Source organism: Ornithorhynchus anatinus, chromosome 1 (genome assembly GCF_004115215.2).
Source record: "Ornithorhynchus anatinus isolate Pmale09 chromosome 1, mOrnAna1.pri.v4, whole genome shotgun sequence".
Taxonomy (NCBI): Eukaryota; Metazoa; Chordata; class Mammalia; order Monotremata; family Ornithorhynchidae; genus Ornithorhynchus; species Ornithorhynchus anatinus.
The window spans coordinates 1,401,629-1,422,800 of record NC_041728.1 but is presented as its reverse complement, the minus strand read 5'-3'; the positions used below and the strand labels follow the sequence as shown (position 1 = coordinate 1,422,800).

General features: G+C 52.6%; 1 protein-coding gene across 1 annotated transcript in view; it reads right to left on the bottom strand.

The window, feature by feature from the left end:
• Positions 1-1,679: 1,679 nt before the first annotated feature.
• The window catches only part of CWC27 (CWC27 spliceosome associated cyclophilin), a 152,424-nt gene continuing 132,931 nt past the window's right edge, over positions 1,680-21,172 (bottom strand). Inside the window, exons 12-14 of the mRNA XM_029059282.2 lie at positions 20,189-20,298; positions 15,535-15,638; positions 1,680-2,086 (exon numbers count right to left, since the gene is read on the bottom strand). Of these exons, the coding sequence (XP_028915115.1) occupies positions 1,924-2,086; positions 15,535-15,638; positions 20,189-20,298 (377 nt within the window). The 3' untranslated portion in view covers positions 1,680-1,923. The remainder of the gene's footprint in view (positions 2,087-15,534; positions 15,639-20,188; positions 20,299-21,172) is intronic.

Genomic DNA, 21,172 nt, shown 5'->3' with positions numbered 1-21,172 from the left:
CTGTACTAAGCGCTCGGGAGAGTACGGTATAATAAACAGACACATTCCCTGAGCACGACGAGCTTACAGTCTAGAGCGTCTACTGAGTCAGTTTCAAAGTCTTATCCCGCAGCCAGATCCCTGGATCCTGGACCTGCACTTTCTAAAATCTCACCCATACACCCTTTTAAGTCAGAGCCACCTGATTAAGCATTGAGAGATGCCACAATGCGCTCGAGCTCTGCCTAGAATGCGCTCTTGCTTCCATCTTCTTTGTGGAAGCTAAAAAGAAGGAATCGAATTCACGGGCCGGGCAGGCGGGGGGGTGGGGCGGAAGAGGGTTGGTTCTTGGGGCAGAACGGCGAGCTCTGATTTTCTCCACACTATCCCACTAGCGGGATAAGGCCGCTTCTGGGGGTCGGGGCAGAATCCAGACCGCCGGGAATGCAGACCCGATCTCTTTTGTGAATGAGCGTGTTGAACGCCCCTGCCCATCTCCCGCACCGGCCAGGGCAAGGAGGGAGACAGCCTCTACAGGAACTCACTTCACACCTCCGTCTTCTTGCCCGTTATCTTGCCGGAGATTACGCGGCACATTTGGGCAATATTCTGCATTCGTCTACCCTTCGACATATGGACTGCATTAATGCGCACGGCAGGTTAATGTACCTCACACGTCAGACCCTATCGAGAAACTTGGCGGTAGCAGTCCGATAAGGGGGCCAAACCTTATTGAACTTGTTCTAAAAACAACATCGGCAACCCTCTCGTCCGCTTGCGCTTTTTAATGACCTTGGCCTACTGTGGCCCCCGCTTTCGATGTGGCAGAAGGTCTCACGGTGAGACTCTAAGGGACCTAGGGGCGGCCTGAGGAACGAAGACCAGGCCGGCTGATAATACGCACTTTGGGATTCTAAAGAATCGACTTGGGGGCATCCAGGTGAAAGGGAACTGGATTCTTCACTGACCACTTGGGCTGGCTGCAAGAAGACTCAATGCTGGGGCACGTTCTAATCTACTTTTCGGTCTCCCGGGCCAGCTGGTGTTCCCAGACCCGTGGCCAAGCAGCCATTTTGACAAGCCTCCCGGTTCAGTACCATAGGAGGGAAAATGTAAGCACCACCCTCCAGGGAAACATAATATCGGTGTTGGGTGGGCAAATTGAGGCACCATTTCTTGAGGTAACTATTTTCTAGATTTGGGGGATTGAAATTACTTCTCAGAATACGCCTTGAGCCACTTTCAAACCAGAAGCTTCTAGAACTTGCACGGCGGGGCCCGCAGCTGTTGACGAGTCCCTCCCCAAAGCTGCGGGGCGAAAGGCATCTCACCACCTTCTTCGAATCAATTTTTTAACAGGTGTTGGGCAGGAGCGGATTTAGCGGACGGAAATGTGGGCTGGAGGGCTGAGGCTCGGCAAAGTGATTTTCTGGGTCGGCCACACGGCTTCACTGGGTTTTGCTGGCTCAGCCAGGCTCCATGTTTATTTGCCTAACTAACGGCAAACATCCCGGCATTTGAGGAATCTTGTTGATGTTGACAGAATCCCATGAGTCAATGTTTGGAATTTCAGAAATTCAGGAATTAAAACAAGGTGTTCTGCAAATGCTTTCTGCTCCTAGAATTGGGAAGGTCGTCTTTTAGCAATGGCGGAAAGATTGAGCAGGAGCTAGAAGAAGGCTTGCTCACTGGGCAAATGGTCAAAGGTGAATGGGAATTAAAGCTTTTTATTTTAGATGTTGTCCTAAAAATGGTAAACTGGTTAAAAAAAAAGAAAGAAAGAAAAGAAAATTGGCCCCCGCATTTACCACTTCATTCTTTCCACCAAATGTTTCAAACCCAGGCAACGGATTTGGATGACGTTTCTCCAGTCTCAGAGCAAGGTCCTCGGTTGCCCAGGCGGGTCAGAGGGCAGCGGGGGGTGTTGGGGACTGTACTCTCAGCTCACCGCCTGGACTTCTTCTCTCTCATGATTTTTTTGCTCTCTTCCCTCCTCCTCTTGTTCACAGGATTGCGGGGGTCATAGATTTCAAACGTGTCTTCATCTTGCAGGCTGGCGTCTTTTACTTTCCTGCTTTTATCCTCAAACTGAAGCACATGGGACATCCTGCAGAGAGACGGCGAGGGGTGGGGGAGGGGAGAGAGAAAGATCCGATTAACTTGTATATACTCCAGTGCTCAGAACTCTGCTTGATACATAGTATGCATCTAAATACCATAAAGAGATGGGGTGGGGGAGTGGATCAGTAGCAGAGGGTACGGCAGGGTTGTCACTGAGGATTACACCTCACGGCGACTCTGGCATCTGGGCACCGTGACTCGACTGGGATGAAACACACAGGTGGGTTTGTCGGTTCCGGGGCCTTTATACCACCCGCTCGCCCACTGCCCTGGCCCCGCTTCATTTTGAAAAAGGTGGCTTGGAGCTTGTTCTGTGGGACTGCCTTTCTAGCCTGGACGCTCTGGCCATGTATTTCACTCTTGGCCCCGTCTCTGCTGGGCAAAGCCTCCCCGACACCTTTCCCGGGCTGGAACGTTTCTCCGAACGGAGGACTCTGTTTCAAGGTTGTGTGGAGAAGGCTGCAGAGACCAAGGATTCCCGGTAATAGGTTACCCTCTGCAGGCCCATTCAACTGGAAGCTCCTCAAGGGTGAATCATGGCTTTGAGATAGGTTCCCAAGTGCTCAGCACAGTGCTCTGCACTCTTTAGCCACCCCCCCGGCCCCGTGGCAGTGAGACAGTTCTCTGCACTCAGTAGGTACCTGAGACAGTATTGCACATCTAATTAGTGACCAGTACAGCCCTGTGCCCTCAATCGGTTCCCCAGTAAATCATTCTGCATAGTGGACACTGGGTGCAGGGCTCTGATCCCCGTAAGGGACCAGTATATGCCACTGTTGCTGCTAATGATGAAGGAGCTCTTTACTCAAGAGATCAGCTCCCAAATAGGGCACGGACTGGAAAATTCCCAATGAAGCCCACAGTTTAATGACCCACTGGGATCGTCAGAATGGCATTCTTGCAAACGGAAATGGATTGCCTCCTGCAAAAGGAAACCAGCTTACAGTCTGGTGCTCTTTTCTAGACAGGGGGATTTCAACTGTGTCCAAGATGTGTCAAGACTGCTCCTGAAGTGTTCCTGCCACATCTTCCAACCACCGACGTCTCCCTTTCTTCATCAAGATCTCCCCTCTCAACCCAACCCCAGTCTCATCTTCCTCCAACATTCCTCCACAACCCCCACACAAACCAATGCCAATAGAAAACAGCTTCTGAAATCACTCATTCAATTAATTACGGGTCTTTATAGAGTGCTTATTGTGTATAGGACACAATGTACTGAGTCCTGGGGAAAGCACAATACAGTAACGTTGGAAGATTCGATCCCTGCCCACGAGGAGCTTCAGTCTACAGAGGGAGACAGATATCGTAATGAATTATAGGTAGGGGAAATAATACCTCGATGCTGAGTTCCCATTATGCCCAAACTCCACCCTGCTGTGCTCTGAAGTTTCATCAGGGGTCCGGTCTACCCTACTTTAGCGTTGCTATTTCACTGCTGTAACAAACGTGCACAATTTAACTGGTTGTAACACGCAAGCTTGGGCTCAAATCACAAGCGTAAGTCAGATCGACTCCTGGGCAGGAAAGCTTGCACGGGTCAGCTCTTCGTGGGTGTCGATACAGCACAAAAATCAGAAGGAGCCAGGGGGCCAAAACTTATGGCCAACAAGCTCTTGGAAAAAAAGTTCCCACTCTGCACGCACTCTACCAAGTGGAAAGCTCAGACACGTTTCAATAATAACCCCCAACAACCGAGGTCACGGCCGTACCCATTTCTCGCCGTGTCACCCAGACGCCAGGCCAGAGCCTTTCCGACTTTCCGGCGTCGGGGGCTCGGGGACTCCTTTTCCAACAGTAAGATATTTCTGTTTGTATCTGGTATCCCGCTCTCTTCTTAAAGGGGAGGGATAGAAGGCACCGACCGCTGGGAAATACATTCAAAATAAACTTCTCTGGTCTTTCCTTCTTAAAGCTGACGGACTCTATGTCCGCTGGATTTAGTCTCCCCTGGGAGTGTTGCCCGCGAGGTGAAGGATGGCCAGCAAGGTATCCACAAGGGGAAGTCCATTTTCTTTCAAAACTCCAAACCCTAAATTAAAGTTGCATCCAAAGCGTCCAGGGCTTGGAAGAGGTTATAATTTTATAAGTATCGTGAGTTACGGTATCATAAAATCTAGCGTTACGTGGCTACTCTGCGGTCATATTTAATCTTGCTTCGTAGAAATAAACGCCCCATCAACATGGTGCACGTGTTGGGCTCTCAGCATGCTTCTAGCCACCTAACGTTTTAAAACAAAACCACCATTGTGATTTCCAGCATACTAAACTCCTGCGTGGAGCACCTCCATAAATCACTGACTGGAGGGAGCGGCAAGCTGCCTACAATTTACAATGTCCTGGGAGACTACCCACACAGACCTGTTACTTAGACTTGTTTCCAGTGTCTGAAGCCCTAGGAGTTTACAACCTGGTGGTACACAGCAAAAACTTAATGGTATCCATATTTGGTTTCCTAAAAACAATGCACACGAACCATGCCAGAGGCTCCCACTGGCCCGGTTACCAGTGAAACCTGAAAACCCTTGGAATTAGCGGGAGCACAATTCACTTGCCAGCACAAAGGCAGAGTCTCTATTTCCTCATCTTCCCACACTCTGAGAATCATATGCATTCTTTCTGGCTTGCTTGTTTGTTTTATGGCATTTATTAGACGCTCACTGTGCGCCACAGGTATTGTTGGGATAGATAGGAGAAATTCAGGTTGGACACCGTCCACGCCCCACACGGGGCTTCCAGTCTTAATACCCATTTTACTGATAAGTGAAGCACAGAGAAGTGAAGTGACTTGCCCGGGGTCACACAGCAGAGAAGTGGTCAGAGCAAGCATTAGAACTCAGGTCCTCTGACTCCCAGACCCACACTCGGAGCCCCCGCGGCTGCTCTAAAATGTGTATAATAAAAAGGAATGTTGGAATGTCCCGATTTTGAACTGTGCCGTTTAATCCGCTTTAACCCTGCAAGCAGGGGTACTGAGTAAACTTTAATTCCGCCTATTGGATCTTGATCACAAAAATCACCTTTAAGAAGCTTTTAGGCACTCGATCCAACAATGGCTTATTGAGGTCCCAGGCACATGGCCGTCAAGAAACACTTGCTTCTTCAACAAGCACCCGGTCCCCGGAGAAGTGAAGAATTCCCATTCTTCAGGCTCTTGCAGGAGTTTATGCAATTGATTAAAAGTGGAAAGGTAACCAGCCTTAATTGGGAAACCCCAGCGAGGTACCTCAAGGCTACAAGCTGAGAAGCAGCGTGATTCAGTGGAAAGAGCCCGGGCTTGGAAGTCAGAGGTCATGGGTTCTAATCCCGGCTCTGCCACTTATCAGCTGTGTGACTTTGGGCAAGTCACTTCACTTCTCTGTGCCTCAGTTCCCTCATCTGGAAAATGGGGATGAAGACTGTGAGCCCCACGCGGGACAACCTGATTACCTTGTATCGACCCCAGCACTTAGAACAGTGCTTTTCCACATACTAAGTGCTTAACAAATACCATAATTATTAGTACAATGAAAGCATAACCCTGCTAACAGTGTAGAAAATGGTGGATTAGGCAAATATACCACATGACCTCCCCAGGCCCGACCTCTTGACCCGGCCTCGGAGCCAATCTAAACTCTCCTGCTCATTACTTCAAAGCAGAGAGCGAACATATGAAGAGTGTTCTTGCTTGGATGAAGGACGTGACTTGTTCGCGTGAGAAACACTTGCCCTCTCCGCTCAGGGTTACTCGACCCACCTAGGAAAAACTGAGACTGGCCTGTTCTGGGATTCCCCCATCTTCACTGGGAAGAGGAATGTTCTTCCCTCCCACGGCCAAGGAGAAGGACGGGCACCATCTCTCTCAGAATGATGCTGCACGGGCTGGGGGACAGTCACATCCTCTCTTAGCACGGACTCGCTTTCCACCCTTAACTCTTCATCCTCTTTTTCTACAAGACCAGAGGTCAAAAGAGTGTCCAAATGGAAGGACTACTATTCACTCCTTTGAGCGGCCTCCTCCGGAAAACTCATCCCCCGTCCCCCATCCTCTAGTCTGTGCCTTTTAGCAACACAATATGCGACAATACGAGAACACAAAAATTCCATGTTGGAATCCTGCGTCGGGAATGTCGGATGAGTCTAGAACCTCCTCCTGGTTAATCAGTCAGTCAATGGTATTTATTGAGCGCTTACTCTGTCCAGAGCACAACACTAAGCACGGTCCTTGCCCATGGGAAGGGGGTTCGATACAACACTTTCCCTGCCCACAACAGACTTACAGTCTAGAGGAACTATTACAGTGAAGAGTTGGTGATCTTAGAAAATAGCTCCCTAACTGTAAACTGAATCTTCCCTCCAAAGGCTCATTACGAGGCTACTGTCCATGAAGAAGTGACTTAAAATGTCTTTGGGTTTTGGTTTTTTTTTTTAATATTAACTTTTTGACTGGAGAACTCCAGAGGGCAACTACTTCCATTCATTACTGTTGGCTTTGTTACCTTTCAGCGGGTTGTTGGGGAGCGGGCCCTGCCCTCTTGGTGTTGAGGAACTCGTGGAACTTGTAGAAGTCCGTTTACATCCTTCAGGATTTTAGAGGTGCCCATTTAACCTGTTTCAGCTTTTGGTTTTCCTGACTCAATACTCCTGATCTATTCGGACGGTCCCCTGGATCTCTAGGTATTCTTCTCTGCATTTTGCTCCGAGCCTGAAATATTCATCGTGGTCCGTGCGACCTTTCCCTTCGGCCTCCGAGATCCTTGGACCGAGTCGGGCTCATGCCTGACGTTCGTCCCGAAGGTTCCGGCCTTGCACTGTCTCCACGGAACTGGATCCCGCACCCTGGACTTCTCTCAAGTTTGACACTGACCCACGGAATCCTCACCTACCCCTGCCCAGGGCCAGCTCGGCCGAATGGGCAAATGAGGTGGTGAGTTGGTTCCACGTCAAACCTCTCAGGGCCCCAGCCCGAAGGACTGGGGGTTGGGGGAGAGAACGGGACCCGAGAGGGGCGCCTATGGCAGAGCAGAGCGTATCCCTTCCCCTCACTTCTCTCCTAGGCTTAACGCTTTGAAAATGTAGCACTTGTTCCCCACCAGCTGGAGTCAAACCGTTAGCGGAAGACTGACGCGGGCCCACCGTCGGCGAGGTCCCCAAGGAATTCCGTCTGCAGCAGCACACCCCCAGAACAGACTTTCTTTACTTAGGCCGAAATGCCCCGGGGCTTTCTGCGAAGCCGTGGGCTGTCTAGATCATTTGTCTGCAGCCACTGTGCTGACAGCTGCTGATTTTCATCTCGGAGAGGTCTAGTTCCCTAAGAAGTCCTACTGAGCGGCTTGAGCTTATCACCGGTATCTGACAGCTCATTCCGCACTAGCAGGGAGCATAGTTTTCAACTGCCCAGATTGGGGGTGGAGGGCGTGTGTGCGTGGTGTGTGTGTGTAAGGCGCGTTTTGGCCTCTGAAAAATCAAAAGAGGTCAGCTCCTTTGAAGGAGAGTGCAGGCAGAGACGAAAAACAGCTCTCCCGTTCAATGCGTGCCTGACGGCTCCGAGAGGACTTTCGGGATCCCATCTTTTCCTTCTAGAGACATAGCAGCCCCTCCGGGCCTGCATTCCCAGCTTCGTGATCGCACATTGGCCGAAGGGGGGCTGCCCACGCAAGGGTCCGGCTCTCGGGACGGGAGAAGAGTTTCACAGCCGGGGGCCTCTCTGGACGCACTCCCTTCCCACTCCCCGGGACCACAGTCACAGTGCTCAAAAATCACTCCACCACAACCCCGTGACTCCTCTCCTAAGCTCTCCTCGACAGCCCTTCGGCCCCCGGTCAGCGCCCGGTCAGCTGCATTACTCTCACACGCACTCAGGACAGCAGCACGTTGACCTAGCGGGTGGCTTGCTAAACGTCACGACTGCTGCTAGAAATTCAAACGCCCAACACCCAAGAAAACGTGTGTGATTCTCCCTTCCCTCACCGTACGGCGGGCAGTGGGGATAGCAGGAGCTCAAGTGTAGGGACTCACGGAGCGAGACCAAAGATCAAAGTCATTTTCCTCCCTGGTGCAAAGAAACAAAGGTTCTGGAAGAATGAACTCACTGGCACGCTCTTCACTGCTGGCAGAGACCAAGGTGGCATAGGAAGAGGGGAAACAGATGAGAAAGGGGAGGTCAGGGCAGAAAAATAAACCGGGCAAGAAAGGTGAAGAGAAACAAGAACGGGACTAGGAAACCAAAACACCCGATTCAGAGAGGATGACTGAAATGTCGATTAAAACAAAGAGAAGACTCGAGGAACTGGGGGGCGGGGAGGGGGGAGCGGACGGAGAGTCCAGAAGGCAGAGAGGAGGAAAATGAAAACAGAACCTCGAAATGCTTGAACAAACAAACAAGGATTTGGAAAGGAAGTCGAAGGTAAACCAAACCCAAAGGAAAACCCACAGTGGCATCTGGAAAGAGAAACCCAAGAAGGAGAAGCAAGTGGATTTTCTCCTACTGTTCGCCTTACAAAAGTCCTGATCACCAGGAGCTTGACAAGATTTCAATCTGAGAACCGTGGAGTTTGGCATTCTGAAATAAAGATTTCTACCCTTGGTGAGTGCTCCCTTCTGGGGACTCTGACCGAAGAGCTAGTGCCCGAAAAGAGCTTGATGTGAGGAAAAAAGTCTTCTTCCGTGAAAACGTTAAGGAGTAAGGAAGTGTTCCAGGCGGAGGAGGGGCGACGGAGCATTCCGGTGACAGGCGTCACATCACAAGGAATCTCGGAGGCGCTGGCGGAAGGCCGGCGGGGGGGGGGGGGGAGGAGAGAGAGGTGGTGGGGGGAAGGGAGGAAGGAAGGGTTCCTGAGGCTGGGAATTTCCAGGCCCTCCAGGCCCCAGCGGCAGGCAAATCTCTTTCCAGGGAATGGCCTAGGCGACCACAAGTTCCTGGAGTGACTGATTTGCATTTCCATTTCTACGATGAAGATGACGGGCCCAAGGATCAAACACGCTGCTCTCGAGCGGCAGTGTGGTGGCGGTGAAAGTCGTGGCATTTACTGGGCGCCTACTGAGTGCGGTCCACTGTGCTAGGCACTTGGGAGAGTGCGACAGAAGCATCAGACGTGTTCCCAGCCCAAAGGGAGCTCGGTAACCTCCTCGTGGGGGGGGGGGATACCGTCTACCATCCCTACTATATTGTACCCTCCCAAGCACTCAGTACACTCTTCTGCACACGGTAAGTACTCAACGACTACCATTGACTGACGCATTTTAATAGGGAAACCGACACAGAAACATCAAATATGCCTATATAGGTGCCTGTGTGTAGAAACACACACACACAAGTTTTGAGGAGGGCCAGAAGTAAACAGAATTCACATTTACCACGGATGGCTTAAAGTAAACAGGCAACTAAGACTTAGGTCCCTAATCTCATTTGTTTTTTTTTTTTTTACCCTCGGTTTCCCCCCCGTCTCATTTCAGGGCTGTGGGTGAGTGCTCAGAGAGGAGAACAGAAACAATCTAGCCAAGCCTAAGCTACCACGGCTCTCGGTTTGACGTGCTCTCGGTTTGAGTTTTGTTTACATCTTCTGCTCCTTCGTCCTTGCCAGTTACGAGAAATCACTCAAGCGCTCTTAGTGAGCAAACGTGGAGGGGTTCGTGTGCCTGTGGCGATAAATCACTGTCGGCTCACTGTTCGCCAGAGATTTAGGAGGCTGGGCTTCAGTTTTCTGTCGGACTCTAACTCAGGTTTACAGCAAGAAGAGCAGGAGAGAACAGACCGCCTGACTTGATTTTGCTAAAAACAGACTTGAAATCTGCAACCGGTGAGCTCTCCTTCGAGCAAACGAATGGATGCTTTTGAAGGAACGGGTTCGTCCCGAAATGCTTTGGGATGGCTCAAGGAGCCCGACCTTCCTACCACTTCCCGCCACGGGATCACTGATCCTGGTCAAATTCAACAAAAGGTAGAGCAGTAGTGCAAGGCCTGCGTCGCCTTACCCCGTCACCAACGCCAACGTGCTCATCCACCCGTCGGAGAGCAGCGACGGAGGACTGACCACCAGGCAATGGGTCTCGGGCAAACCGCACGAGGCAGACTGCTGATAAAGCAGCGTGGCTCAGTGGAAAGGGCACGGGCTTGGGAGTCAGAGGTCATGGGTTCTAATCCCGGCTCCTCCGCTCGTCAGCTGTGTGACTTAGGGCAAGTCACTTAACTTCTCTGTGCCCCAGTTACCTCATCTGGAAAATGGGGATTAAGAGTGTGAGCACCACGCGGGACAACCTGATCACCTTGTATCCCCCCCGCCCCCCCGTGCTTAGAACAGTGCTTTGCACATAGTAAGTGCTTAATAAATGCCATTATCATCATCATCATAAAGGTCAGTAGTCACCCAAGGCCAGCACATACAAGTGGTGGCAAGGACCACCTGACAGTGATGAAGATGATGATTATAATGATAATCATGGTAATAATAATTGTGCCAAGCACTATCCTAAGCACTGGGGTAGACGCAAGATAATCAGGTCCCACATGGGGCTCGCAGTCTAAGTAGGAGAGAGAACAGAATTCCCATTCTGCAGATGAGAGAACTGAGGCACAGAGAGGTAAATGACTTGCCCAAGATCACACAGCATGCAAGTGGTGGGATTAGAACTCAGACCCTCTGACTCCTAGGCCCGTGCTCTCGCCACTAGGCCACACTATTTCCCAGCGATGACTCTATCTGACCAGTGAACGGAGCCAATATTTGGTGAACCCTGACCCTCCTCTTTCCCTCTCTCTGAAACTACTGAGAATCTTTTGAGCACACACCACGGTGGAGGGGGCAACAGGAAGGATATTGGGGTGAAGACTGCACTGGGGCCTTTTTTCCTCCACAGACAATGTCTCAGAACTGTCCCCTGTAGGTCCAAGACTTAGTACAGTGCTCCGCACATAGCAAGCGCTCAATAAATACTGTTGAATGAATGAAAAGGCTGGCTGTGAAACTGGATACGGGTGGAGATGGACATGAGGGCAGGGAATGTGTTTGGCTATTGTTGTACTCCATTCTCCCAAGTGCTTAGGACAGGGGTCTGCACACGGTAAGTGCCCAATAGACACGACTGAACGAATGAACGGGGGGCGCCGGCTGGGGGGAAGGGGGGCAGTTGGTGGGATGGAGAGGGGGTTGGACGGCCGGGGGAGGAGGTGTGATGGAGAAGTCAGGGGAGGGGAAGATGAGCACTGGAAGAAGGAATGAGGGGGGACAAGGGAGGAGGGGAAGACAGGAGGAGAAGTGGAGAAACAGTGGGCGGAGGGGAAGGGCTACACGATGACAAGACTCCTCAAAAATGTTGGTTCCAGAGACCACAGCTGGAGAAGGGGTGGAGAAGTATCAGACAGCAGCTTGGGGCTGTCAGGATGCTTTCTGCAAAACTCCCCTCCTTCACTTATCTGCCCCCACCCTGGTGATTGCAACTCCGTACCCTGCCCTCAGCTAATCACCTCTCCCGTTTTCGGGGCGCCCGACAGAAAGGAAAAAGAAACGGCGTCCGCTACACTGGGGCCGCTTCAAGCACAAATGGGAGGCCCTTAACCTCCTGAAAGGTCAAGGGGGACACATTCTCCTCTCTGCTCCTAAGATGAAAGCAGTCCACTCCAGGGGGGGTCAATAACAACCAGTGATTTGGTCCTTTTCGATCTCTGACGAGGTCGAAGTATAGTGGGTAATGAGTCCGGGCAGGCTTCAGCCCCTCCGTTAACAGGAGAGCTGCTGCTCTACAGGTAAAAACAGTCAACGGGAGAAAGGCCACACCAGGCCCTCAATAGCTTCTGATCGGGGAGGAGGCTTACATTCAGGGGCCAAACCTCTTTTCTTTCACGTTACCCCTTGGCGTGTCCAACGCGCCCCCTCCCACCTCTTGAACTCTCACGGCAACCACCGTAATCTGGAAAAAATGGCCGAGGTGAAGAGGGACCCCGTAGACCGTGGAGACGGATCACTGCGGGATCAGAGACGCAACGGGAGAGGCGTCAGGGCGAAGACTTCCAGAGCGGCTCGCCGGCGGTCCCTCGCCAGTTGACATTTCCATTCTCTAGGTAAACAGACGAAGAGAGGCCCCCAAGGTAGATAAATCCGTCAAAGCGCCCGCCCTCCTGCCTGACCTCCCACGACTCCTCCGCTCCCGGGGGATTAAATCCGGGTGCTTTTCAAAGGCCCGGGGCCGGGGTAAGAGGTACTACACTACTATATGGAGTCGGGCTGTTCCTGATTAGAGGAGACTATTAGGCAAGTGTGTTTTGTCCCAGAGGCCCCCGCCCCCCAGGTGAAGGGCCGGGCCTGTCTCGGAAGGAGTTTCCCCAGATGCGGGTTCTTCAAAGCACTCCGGGGTGAGTGTCGATGAGACGTGGCGCTGCCAGTTCCGGAGGGGAACCATCAGCACTGAGAATCTGCTGAGCGGACTGTTCCCCTGGCTGCCCAGCCTGGACCTGACTTGGGTGGGGGGTGAGTGCTTGATGCGGGGATGGGGATTCACTCAACACCCCATAAAATCCTTAGGAAGGGGAACTCTCCTCAGGACTTCTCTGCATTCCGGTGATGGGCAGCATGCTCTGCTGGTGGCGTGAATGGCTCAGGTCAGGCGTGTGTGTTTGGGGGGGTCGGGGAGGATGGGGGCTCCCGGGCTTTACTCCAGACTCCCCTCCTACACGGGAGCCAGAGCCACGGAGTTTGAAAGCTAGTTAAGGTGCGGGAGCGAAGCCGGCAAAATGCCAATCTCGTATCCAGAAGGGCTGATTGGCAGCCCCATCTCCGAATATTTTCAGAACTGCGGAGAATAGAACACACAGAGGCAACGCCAGGAAGAGGGTCTTGCTGAAACGACGACCGAGATGATAATGTTGGTATTTGTTAAGCGCTTACCATGTGCAGGGCACTGTTCTAAGCGCTGGGGGAGATACAGGGTAATGAGGTTGTCCCACATGAGGCTCACAGTCTTAGTCCCCCTTTTACAGATGAGGTAACTGAGGCCCAGAGAAGTGAAGTGACTTGCCCACAGTCACACAGCTGACAAGTGGCAGAGCCGGGATTCGAACCCACTCGGGGCCGGGCTCTTTCCACTGAGCCGCGCTGCTTCTCGAGATGACAAAGAACAGACGTCTTTACATTTTCTAAGACTTTACAGCTCCTCCATTTCAAAAAAAATTAAGAGTACGTGTCAAACACTGTTCTGTGCGCTTGTGAAGGGACAAGTTAATTACGCCAGACACAGTCCCTGTCCCACATGGGGCGCACAGTCTAAGTAGGAGGGAGAACAGGTATTTAATTCCATTTTACAGTTGAGGAAGCTGAGGCACAGAGAAGTTAAGAGACATACCCCAGGTCACCCAGCAAACAATTGGCAGAACCTGGATTAGGACCCACATTCTCGGACTCCTAGGCCAATGCTCTTCTCACTAGGCCACGCTGTTCGTTACATTTGAATGTAAGCGACTCGTGGGCAGGGAGTATGATGCCAATTCTTGGTTTCACTCTTCCCAAGAACTTACTACAGTTCATTGCATTCGATAAATACTACTATCGGTCCAAAGGGAATTTTCCTTCTCTAAGTCCTGTGAGCGTCCTTGATTACTGCTTCCGAGTCTAACCTCACTTAAGATAAGTCTCTAAAAATGAAGATACTGACTTTGGGCTACTGCTCAGACTTCAGCATGGTCATTTTTACGATACGCGACTTCTTTGGAGGACAAAGCCCGGCTACTTTAATGAGGAAATGTGAATACTCTGCCTTAATTACGCTCTCCGTCATCCCCGGGGGCATTTAAGTGGCAGAACTGTAGGTTGTCCGTAGACTCACAGCGGCCTGCAAGGAAATTAGATCTATTCCTAGTTGTGAACGGCTAACGAGCCCAAGACCGGAACCGTCCCCAGCGGTTTTTGTTTTTCCACCTTACGGTCGCTGGCCCGATACGCTTTGGCAACGTCAGATGCTGCATCCGACTGGGAAGAAGGGAGCTGTGACAAGAGTGGTTCGAAAACGCCGGAGGACGGTTCCAAACGGATGAAGCAGCTGATGATGGTGACGGTATCTGTTAAGCGCTTACTCTGTGCAAAGCACCGTTCTAAGCGCTGAGGGGGATACAAGGTAATCAGGTTGTCCCACGTGGGGCTCACAGCTTTAATCCCCATTTTCCAGATGAGGTAACTGAGGCACAGAGGAGTTTAGTGACTTTGCCAAAAGTCACCCAGCTGACAAGAGGCGGAGCTGGGATTAGAACCCATGACCTCCGGCTCCCAAGCCCGGGCTCTTTCCACTGAGCTACGCTGCTTCTCTGAAGAGGGGGGCTGAGAAGCTCATCTTCTCAACCCAGGGCAGGAGCCGTACCGGAGCGTTTCCTTGCCTGGGGGGCCTGCTCGATCTGCGGTCTGCTTCGTTCAGTGGCGAGGACCACGCCACCACCCCAGAAAAAGCAGATAATAATAATAATAGTTATGGTAGTGGTTAAGTGCTTACAATATGCCAAGCACTGTTCTAAGCGCTGGAGGAATGTAAGTGGGGTCCTGTCCCACTTGAAGCTCATACTCTCTTCCCCATTTTACAGATGAGGTAACTGAGGCACAGAAGTGAAGTGAGTTTGCCCAAGGTCACGCAGTGGACATGTGGCGGAGCCAGGTTTAGAACCCAGCGCTTGGAAGAGTGCTCAGCACATAGTAGGCACATAACAAATACCATAAAAAACCCCAACAAACCAGGTCCTTCTGACTCCCAGTAGCCACACTGACCTCTGAGTTGGGGGGAAAGGGGTGGGGGGTGGGCACCTGGTCATTAGGAGCCCAAACATGAGCCTGAGCACAGGCAGAGTGCTCACCCCAATTTTACAGATGAGGAAACTGAGTCCCAGCGAGGCTGAGCCAATGAACATGGGGCTGATTAGAAGAGACTATCAGGCAAGTGTGTTTTGTCCCAGAGGCCCCTGCCCCCAGGTGAAGGGCAGGGCCTGTCTCGGAAGGAGTTTCCCCACATGCGGGTTCTGCCACTTAGTTGTGTGACTGTGAGCAAGTCACTTCACTTCTCTGGGCCTCAGTGACCTCATCTGTAAAATGGGGATTAAAACTGTGACCCTCACCTGATGAGCCCGTTATCTCCCCCAGCACTTAGAACGGTGCTCCGGGTATAGTAAGAGCTTAACAAATACCAACATTATTATTATTAAATACCATTAAAAAAAAAAAACCAAACCCCAAACCAAAAAAACAGAGTTGGTAGACATGCTCCTAACCACAAGGAGCTTAGTGCTTACAGAGGGAAACAGAAATTAAAATAAACTACACACAGGTCACACGGTAATTTCTAAATGTCATTACTATGACAAAAGCGATGCTGAAGAGATGAAATGAGAAGCCAGGGCCTGTCGAATCGGAACCCGTGTTAAGACGGAGCCCATTTCCCCAAGTTCCTCTTAAGTTCATTCCTTAACATCGGGGGACAAAACCTCACCATCCTTCGTCGTCGTCCACTTCGGCGTCCGACACTTCGCACTCCGGCGTGTCCGCGATGGCTTGGGTGAGTTTCGATCTGAATTGGTTCAGCATGGCCAAGGTCTGAAATGGCAGAAATCAAGACAGGGTTCGGTCTCCGGCGGAGCGATGCGCGAGTCCGCGCGCGAGCTGGTACTGCTGGTGTCGACGGGGAAGGAGAACACGCAGAGGATCTTCCAACCGGGCCTCGGTCTGCCCGCACCTGCCGGGCTCCCCAGGGGCCCCCGGACCGTCGTCAGCAGGACAGCTGAGGCTTCTTCCTGAGGTGCCTGGCTCAGCCAGATATGATGCAAAGCTGCACCGGTGGCCAGCCCCTACCTGCGTTGTCTTAACCAAATGAGAATGCGAAATGACCTAAGACACCGACTTGGTTGGAAGGAGCATTTGCAGGAGACTCCGTCCTCTAGATTTAAGCTCGTGGGCAGGGAACCCAACTCCGTTATACCGCACTCTCTCCGGCGCTTAGTACAGTGTTCTGCACACAGTAAGGGCTCAATAAATACCGCTGATGATGATCTCTTCGACTCCGAGAGCTCTCTTCGACTGTTGGACTTGTAAAATGGGAATTAAACAACCGCTCTCCCTGACTCTTTGACTGTGAGACAGGGACTGATTATCCGATTATCCCGTACCTGCCCCAGCACCGAGGACAATGCTTGGCACTTTATCTATCAATCAAGCCGTGGTATTAATTGAGCACTTACTGTGAGCTCAACCGCTGTACTAAGCACTTGCGAAGCTCCGAGGGAGGAAGGGGCCGGGTCTGATCTTTTTTATCTACCGCCATGCTTAGCGTGGTGCAGGGCCCAGAATAAGGGCTTGATAAAATCCCATCCCGGTTATCCTTACTCCCGCAGTTCCCGAGGGAGACTCCATCCGCTGAGGCGGAACAGCTCACCGGACGGCACGGCCCTCGGGGAGCGGCGAGGTTTCCAAGCAGGGATCTCGTAGCACCGAGGGAGGGGACTGCGGTGACCAGGGAACGCCTCCTCGGTCTTGGGGAGTCTCTCCTATTTAGCCAGAATCGGCCATTCCTGGGACACCCTGGAGGAGGAAGGGGACCTCGGCCAAAAGAGCAGCCCAGAGGGGGGAAGACGGGCAGGCTGCCTGGCGCTCACGGGCAAACCAGAAACTAATGATAATAAATAAATGAATAAAAATCAATTGGGGTATTTGTTAAGCGCTTACTATGTGCAAGGCGCCGTTCGAAGCGCTGGGGGATACAAGGTGATCGGGTTGTCCCACGTGGGGCTCGCAGTTTTAATCCCCATTTGACAGACGAGGTAACTGAGGCACAGAGAAGTTAAGTGACTTGCCCAAGGTCACACAACAGACGAGTGGCAGAGCCGGGATGAGAGCCCAAGCCCGTGCTCTTTCCACTGAGCCACGCTGCTTCTCAAAGTGTTTACTCTATGCCAAACACTGTACTAAACACTGGGGGAGAAACAAGATAATCTGATCCCACATAGGGGCTCACAGTCTAAATGGAAGGCAAGACAGGTATTGATTCCCCATTGTGCAGAGAGGGAAATGAGGTCCAGAGAAGCGAAGTGACCTGCCCACGGTCACACAGCAGACGAGTGGCGGAGCCGGGATTAGAATCCAGCTCCTCTGACCCCCAGGGCCCCGTCCTTTCCACTAGTCCGTGTTGCTTCCCGTACAACTCGCCGTACGTAGCCCGGCCCCGCAGTCGCCGACCCAGGATTCCCGTGAGGCTGTTGGAAGCCGCTCGGAAGGAGCAGAAGAGCCCTGTCAACGGGGCTTTCTTCGCCAGTCAGTCAATCAATCAAGCAATCGTATTTACCGAGCGCTCACTGAGCACTGGACTGAGCACTTGGGAGTCCCCGGGCCTGCAGTGTGAGCAGCTGGGAAGCCGGGCCGGGGGGGAGCCTTCCCCCGGGGTCCGGCTGCACATCGCAGGCCTGAAGGATCAAGCCGATCACGACGGATTCTCCAGGACACGGAGACCCACAGCTAATCAGACCCAGTGCACCGCTTCATTACCATAAACTGCATCCAACGCGCGGGAGCTGTCTGTAATTACAATTTCCTTTACTTGGCTCCTCCGGGAGTCCCTCTTTGATCATCTCACAGCTAAGCATGGATGTAAGCCTTCTCCCGAATGGCAATTAGTGCCGTTCGTTATGCAGTTCCTGATTGGATTAATTGGCACAATTGAAGTCCCGTTTCTTAAACGGACGGGTGCCTTTGGTCCACTCCGGTCTAACTGCGATGAACGGGGGCGGGGGGGGGGGGCCGGTACCCCAGCGGCGGGGGCCGCTTCACGACCGCAGGAGAGCGGCCCCCTCAGAGAGGAGAGATGATTCGGAGAGTCTCGGGACACCTCGAGAAGAGGGCCTTGGATTTCAACTGATCCGCGGGGAAGCGATGGAGGTGGAGTGGAGAGACGGCAGGGACAGGAGGTGCTTGGTCAAGGAGACAGGAGACCCGGGTTCTAGTCTCTTCACCCCTCTGTCCTTCAGTTTCCTCCTCTGGGAAATGGAGATGGTGTAGGGGATAGAGCCCAGGCCTGGGAATTCGAAGGTCACGGGTTCTAATCCTGACTCCATCACTTGTCTGCTGTGTGACTTTGGGCGAGTCCCTTCATTTTTCTGGGCCTCAGTTACCTCATCGGCGAAATGGGGACTGAATCCGTGAGCCCCACATGGGGCAAAGGACTGTCCAAACGAATCTGTCTGCCACCCAACGCTTAGGACGGTGCCCGGCACATAGTAAGTGCTTAACAAATACCGTAATTAACCAATCAACTGTATTTATTGAGCACTTACTGTATGCAGGGCACTGTACTAAGCTCTTGGGAGAGTACAAAACGACAGAATTGGCAGACGTGTTTCCTTCCCATAATGAGCCTCCCTCCTCTTCAGCTTCTGAGCTCCATGAGGGATAAGGATCGGGTCTGATCTGATCATCCGGAATCTACCCCGTTGCTTAGCGCCCTGCTTTTCCGAAACCAAGGGACGACAGCGGACTTACGGTCTAGAGTATAACACGCGAGAGACTTGCAGGTGAATGGTCCGATCCCGAGAACTAGACGGCTCAAGTGGCCGGCGCCGACCACTGCGGCTACCGAGGATCCGCCTGTCTGGTCGTGGCGCAATCCATGAGTCCCTGCGGGCCATGAAAAACCATCTAACCAAGCGCTTAGTACAGTGCTCTGCACAGAGTAGGTGCTTAAGAAATACCACTGATGATCGACTGATTTTTCTGCGGCTATATCCCCCTCGCCAGCCAGCCAGGATTAGCCTCCGGGGGCCAAGCTCAGCAAGTCTGCTTTGAATTACACAGTCCTACTTGGCAGTGGTGGGGAGATGGGGTAAGGGTCCGCGGAGTCTCATAATCATTCTTCCAAAAGTGTAAGAGTAATATTATCGTCAATAACAATGACGATGATGATAACTGTGGTTTTCGTTAAGCGCTTACTATGTGCCAAACACCATACTGGGGAGCTGGGGTAGAAAAGCAGGTCAGGCGCACTCCCTGTCCCCCGTGGGGCTCGCGGTCTGGGGGGGGAGGGAGAAGAGGTATTTAATACCCATTGTACAGACAAGGAAACTGAAGCACAGGGAAGCGAAGTGACTAGCCCGAGGTCACGGGGCAGGCAAGTGGTGGAGCCTGGATCAGAACCCCGATCCCCCGCCTCCGAGGCCCATGCCTCTTCCATTAGGCCAGGCTGCTCCTTGTGAAAACACAAGTGGCTCGATCAATCAATCAATCCAGCCACGACAAATTGCTTTTGTATCTCCCTGTCTTTCTCTGGTCTAAATCATCGTCTCTCCTCCGACTGGCCTGGGGCCAGCCTTCTGGCTTTGCCCACCAGCGCTCACCTGTGGCCCAGACGAGGTTCAAGTCCGCCTTCCGCCACACGTGAAAACGATTTTCAGCCACGTCTGGCGAGGCGGCACGCTCGGAGCAGAGCCCTCCCTCGTCCGCTCCAAGATTCCTTCCCCTCGCTCTGCGGCCCGACCAGACAAAGGTGATCCGTCCGTCCGGGTTTGACAATCTGTGGTTTGGCCCGGCTGCCCCGTTGAGTGCCAGAATTGATGGGGAGGGGAGGGGGAGACGGAGGAGGAGGAAGGGGCCCGGGGGGAAGTGTCTGGACCCGGGCGTGCAGACCTCCAGCCCGCTGCCGTTTGCCGACTCGCACGGGCGGGACTCTGGGGTCTGGTCCGTCGCGAGAGCTTCCAAGCTCATCCCCGCCCCTTGGACGCGAACCCCTTTGGTTGGAAAAGAGGCCTCAGCGGTTGCCTGGGGGAAGACCAGCGGGACGCAGGGCAACCCTGATGAGGCGCTGCCCTCGGATGATTGGAATGATAATAACGATAATGGCATCTGTGAAGCGCTTACTATGTGTCAGGCACTCTTCTAAGCGCCGGGGTAGATATAAGCTGATGGGGTTGGACACGGTCCCGGTCCCACCTGGGGCTCCCAGTGAGCCCAGAGAATCCCCAGATGAGGGAACTGAGGCACAGAAGTGAAGTGTCTCGCCCAAGGTCACACAGCAGACAAGCGGGACTAGAACCCAGGTCCTTCGGACCCCCAGGCCCACGCTCCATCCCCTAGGCCGTGTTGTTTCCGATGAATACTTTGCTTACCTGTTCCTCCCGGGAAGACCCTTTCTTTGGCTGCTGCTTCCTGAGCGTCTCATACTTCTTCTTTTCCCGCCGGTACTCTGCGACCGCACTCTCCGGAGCCTCTTCTTCCTCTGAAGGAGAATGGCAAACTTTGAGAGCCAGGCAGGGAAGCGGGCTTCGTGTGTCTACGGGATCACCGCTTCCCGGGCCGGGGGGGGGGGGGGGGTCCGGGACAAGACCCCCATCCGAACCAGCAGAGGGGAGCTCATGGTGCAACCTCCGGAAAGCTTTCCTTGACGGACGCCCGTGATTCTCCATCTCCTTCTCTCCCCCGCCCCCTGAGACTCCCAACCACACACCCCGCCAGCAACCCAGACATCCTGGCTCGCCAACGTGCTCTTCCAATGATCGGTTTCACCCGCACCCTCTACTAGCCACTGAAAATTCATCGTGATTTCCGTGAAATGCCAGAGTTCAGATTAGGATTCATTTCTAATGGCCTGAATCAAAACTTTTTTTACTGCTCCAGGAAAAAAATCTTCCCTCCTCGCTGCATTCAATTCTCCAAAACCAGTTTGAGGTTCGGAATGGAAAATGAAGAAACACGTTTAATACTGAACTCCAAATCAGCTCCAGGAAGACAACCCGACAGAAGTCTCTTGGACAAAAACGAGGAGTTAGAAAACGCAGATTTAGGCTGTGACACGATAATTCAACACGATACCGTGGCATCGTCCGAGATGAGAAACGCTCACGAGTGAGGTAGATTTTTTTTTTTTTTTGGAAGGAGGGTCCTGGGATCCAGATCCAAAATGGTTTCTAGAGATGCACAGGAGCAGTAATAGTAATTGACGGTTTAGCGGCCGTAACCGTCGTAACGTTTATTGAGCGCCCACAGGCTGCAGTGCTAACTTCTGTGCGGTACTTGGGAGGGTACGATACAGCCGGAAGACAGGATCTCTCCCTTCAAGGCGCACGCTCCGCGCCTCCGCCGCCCACCTCCTC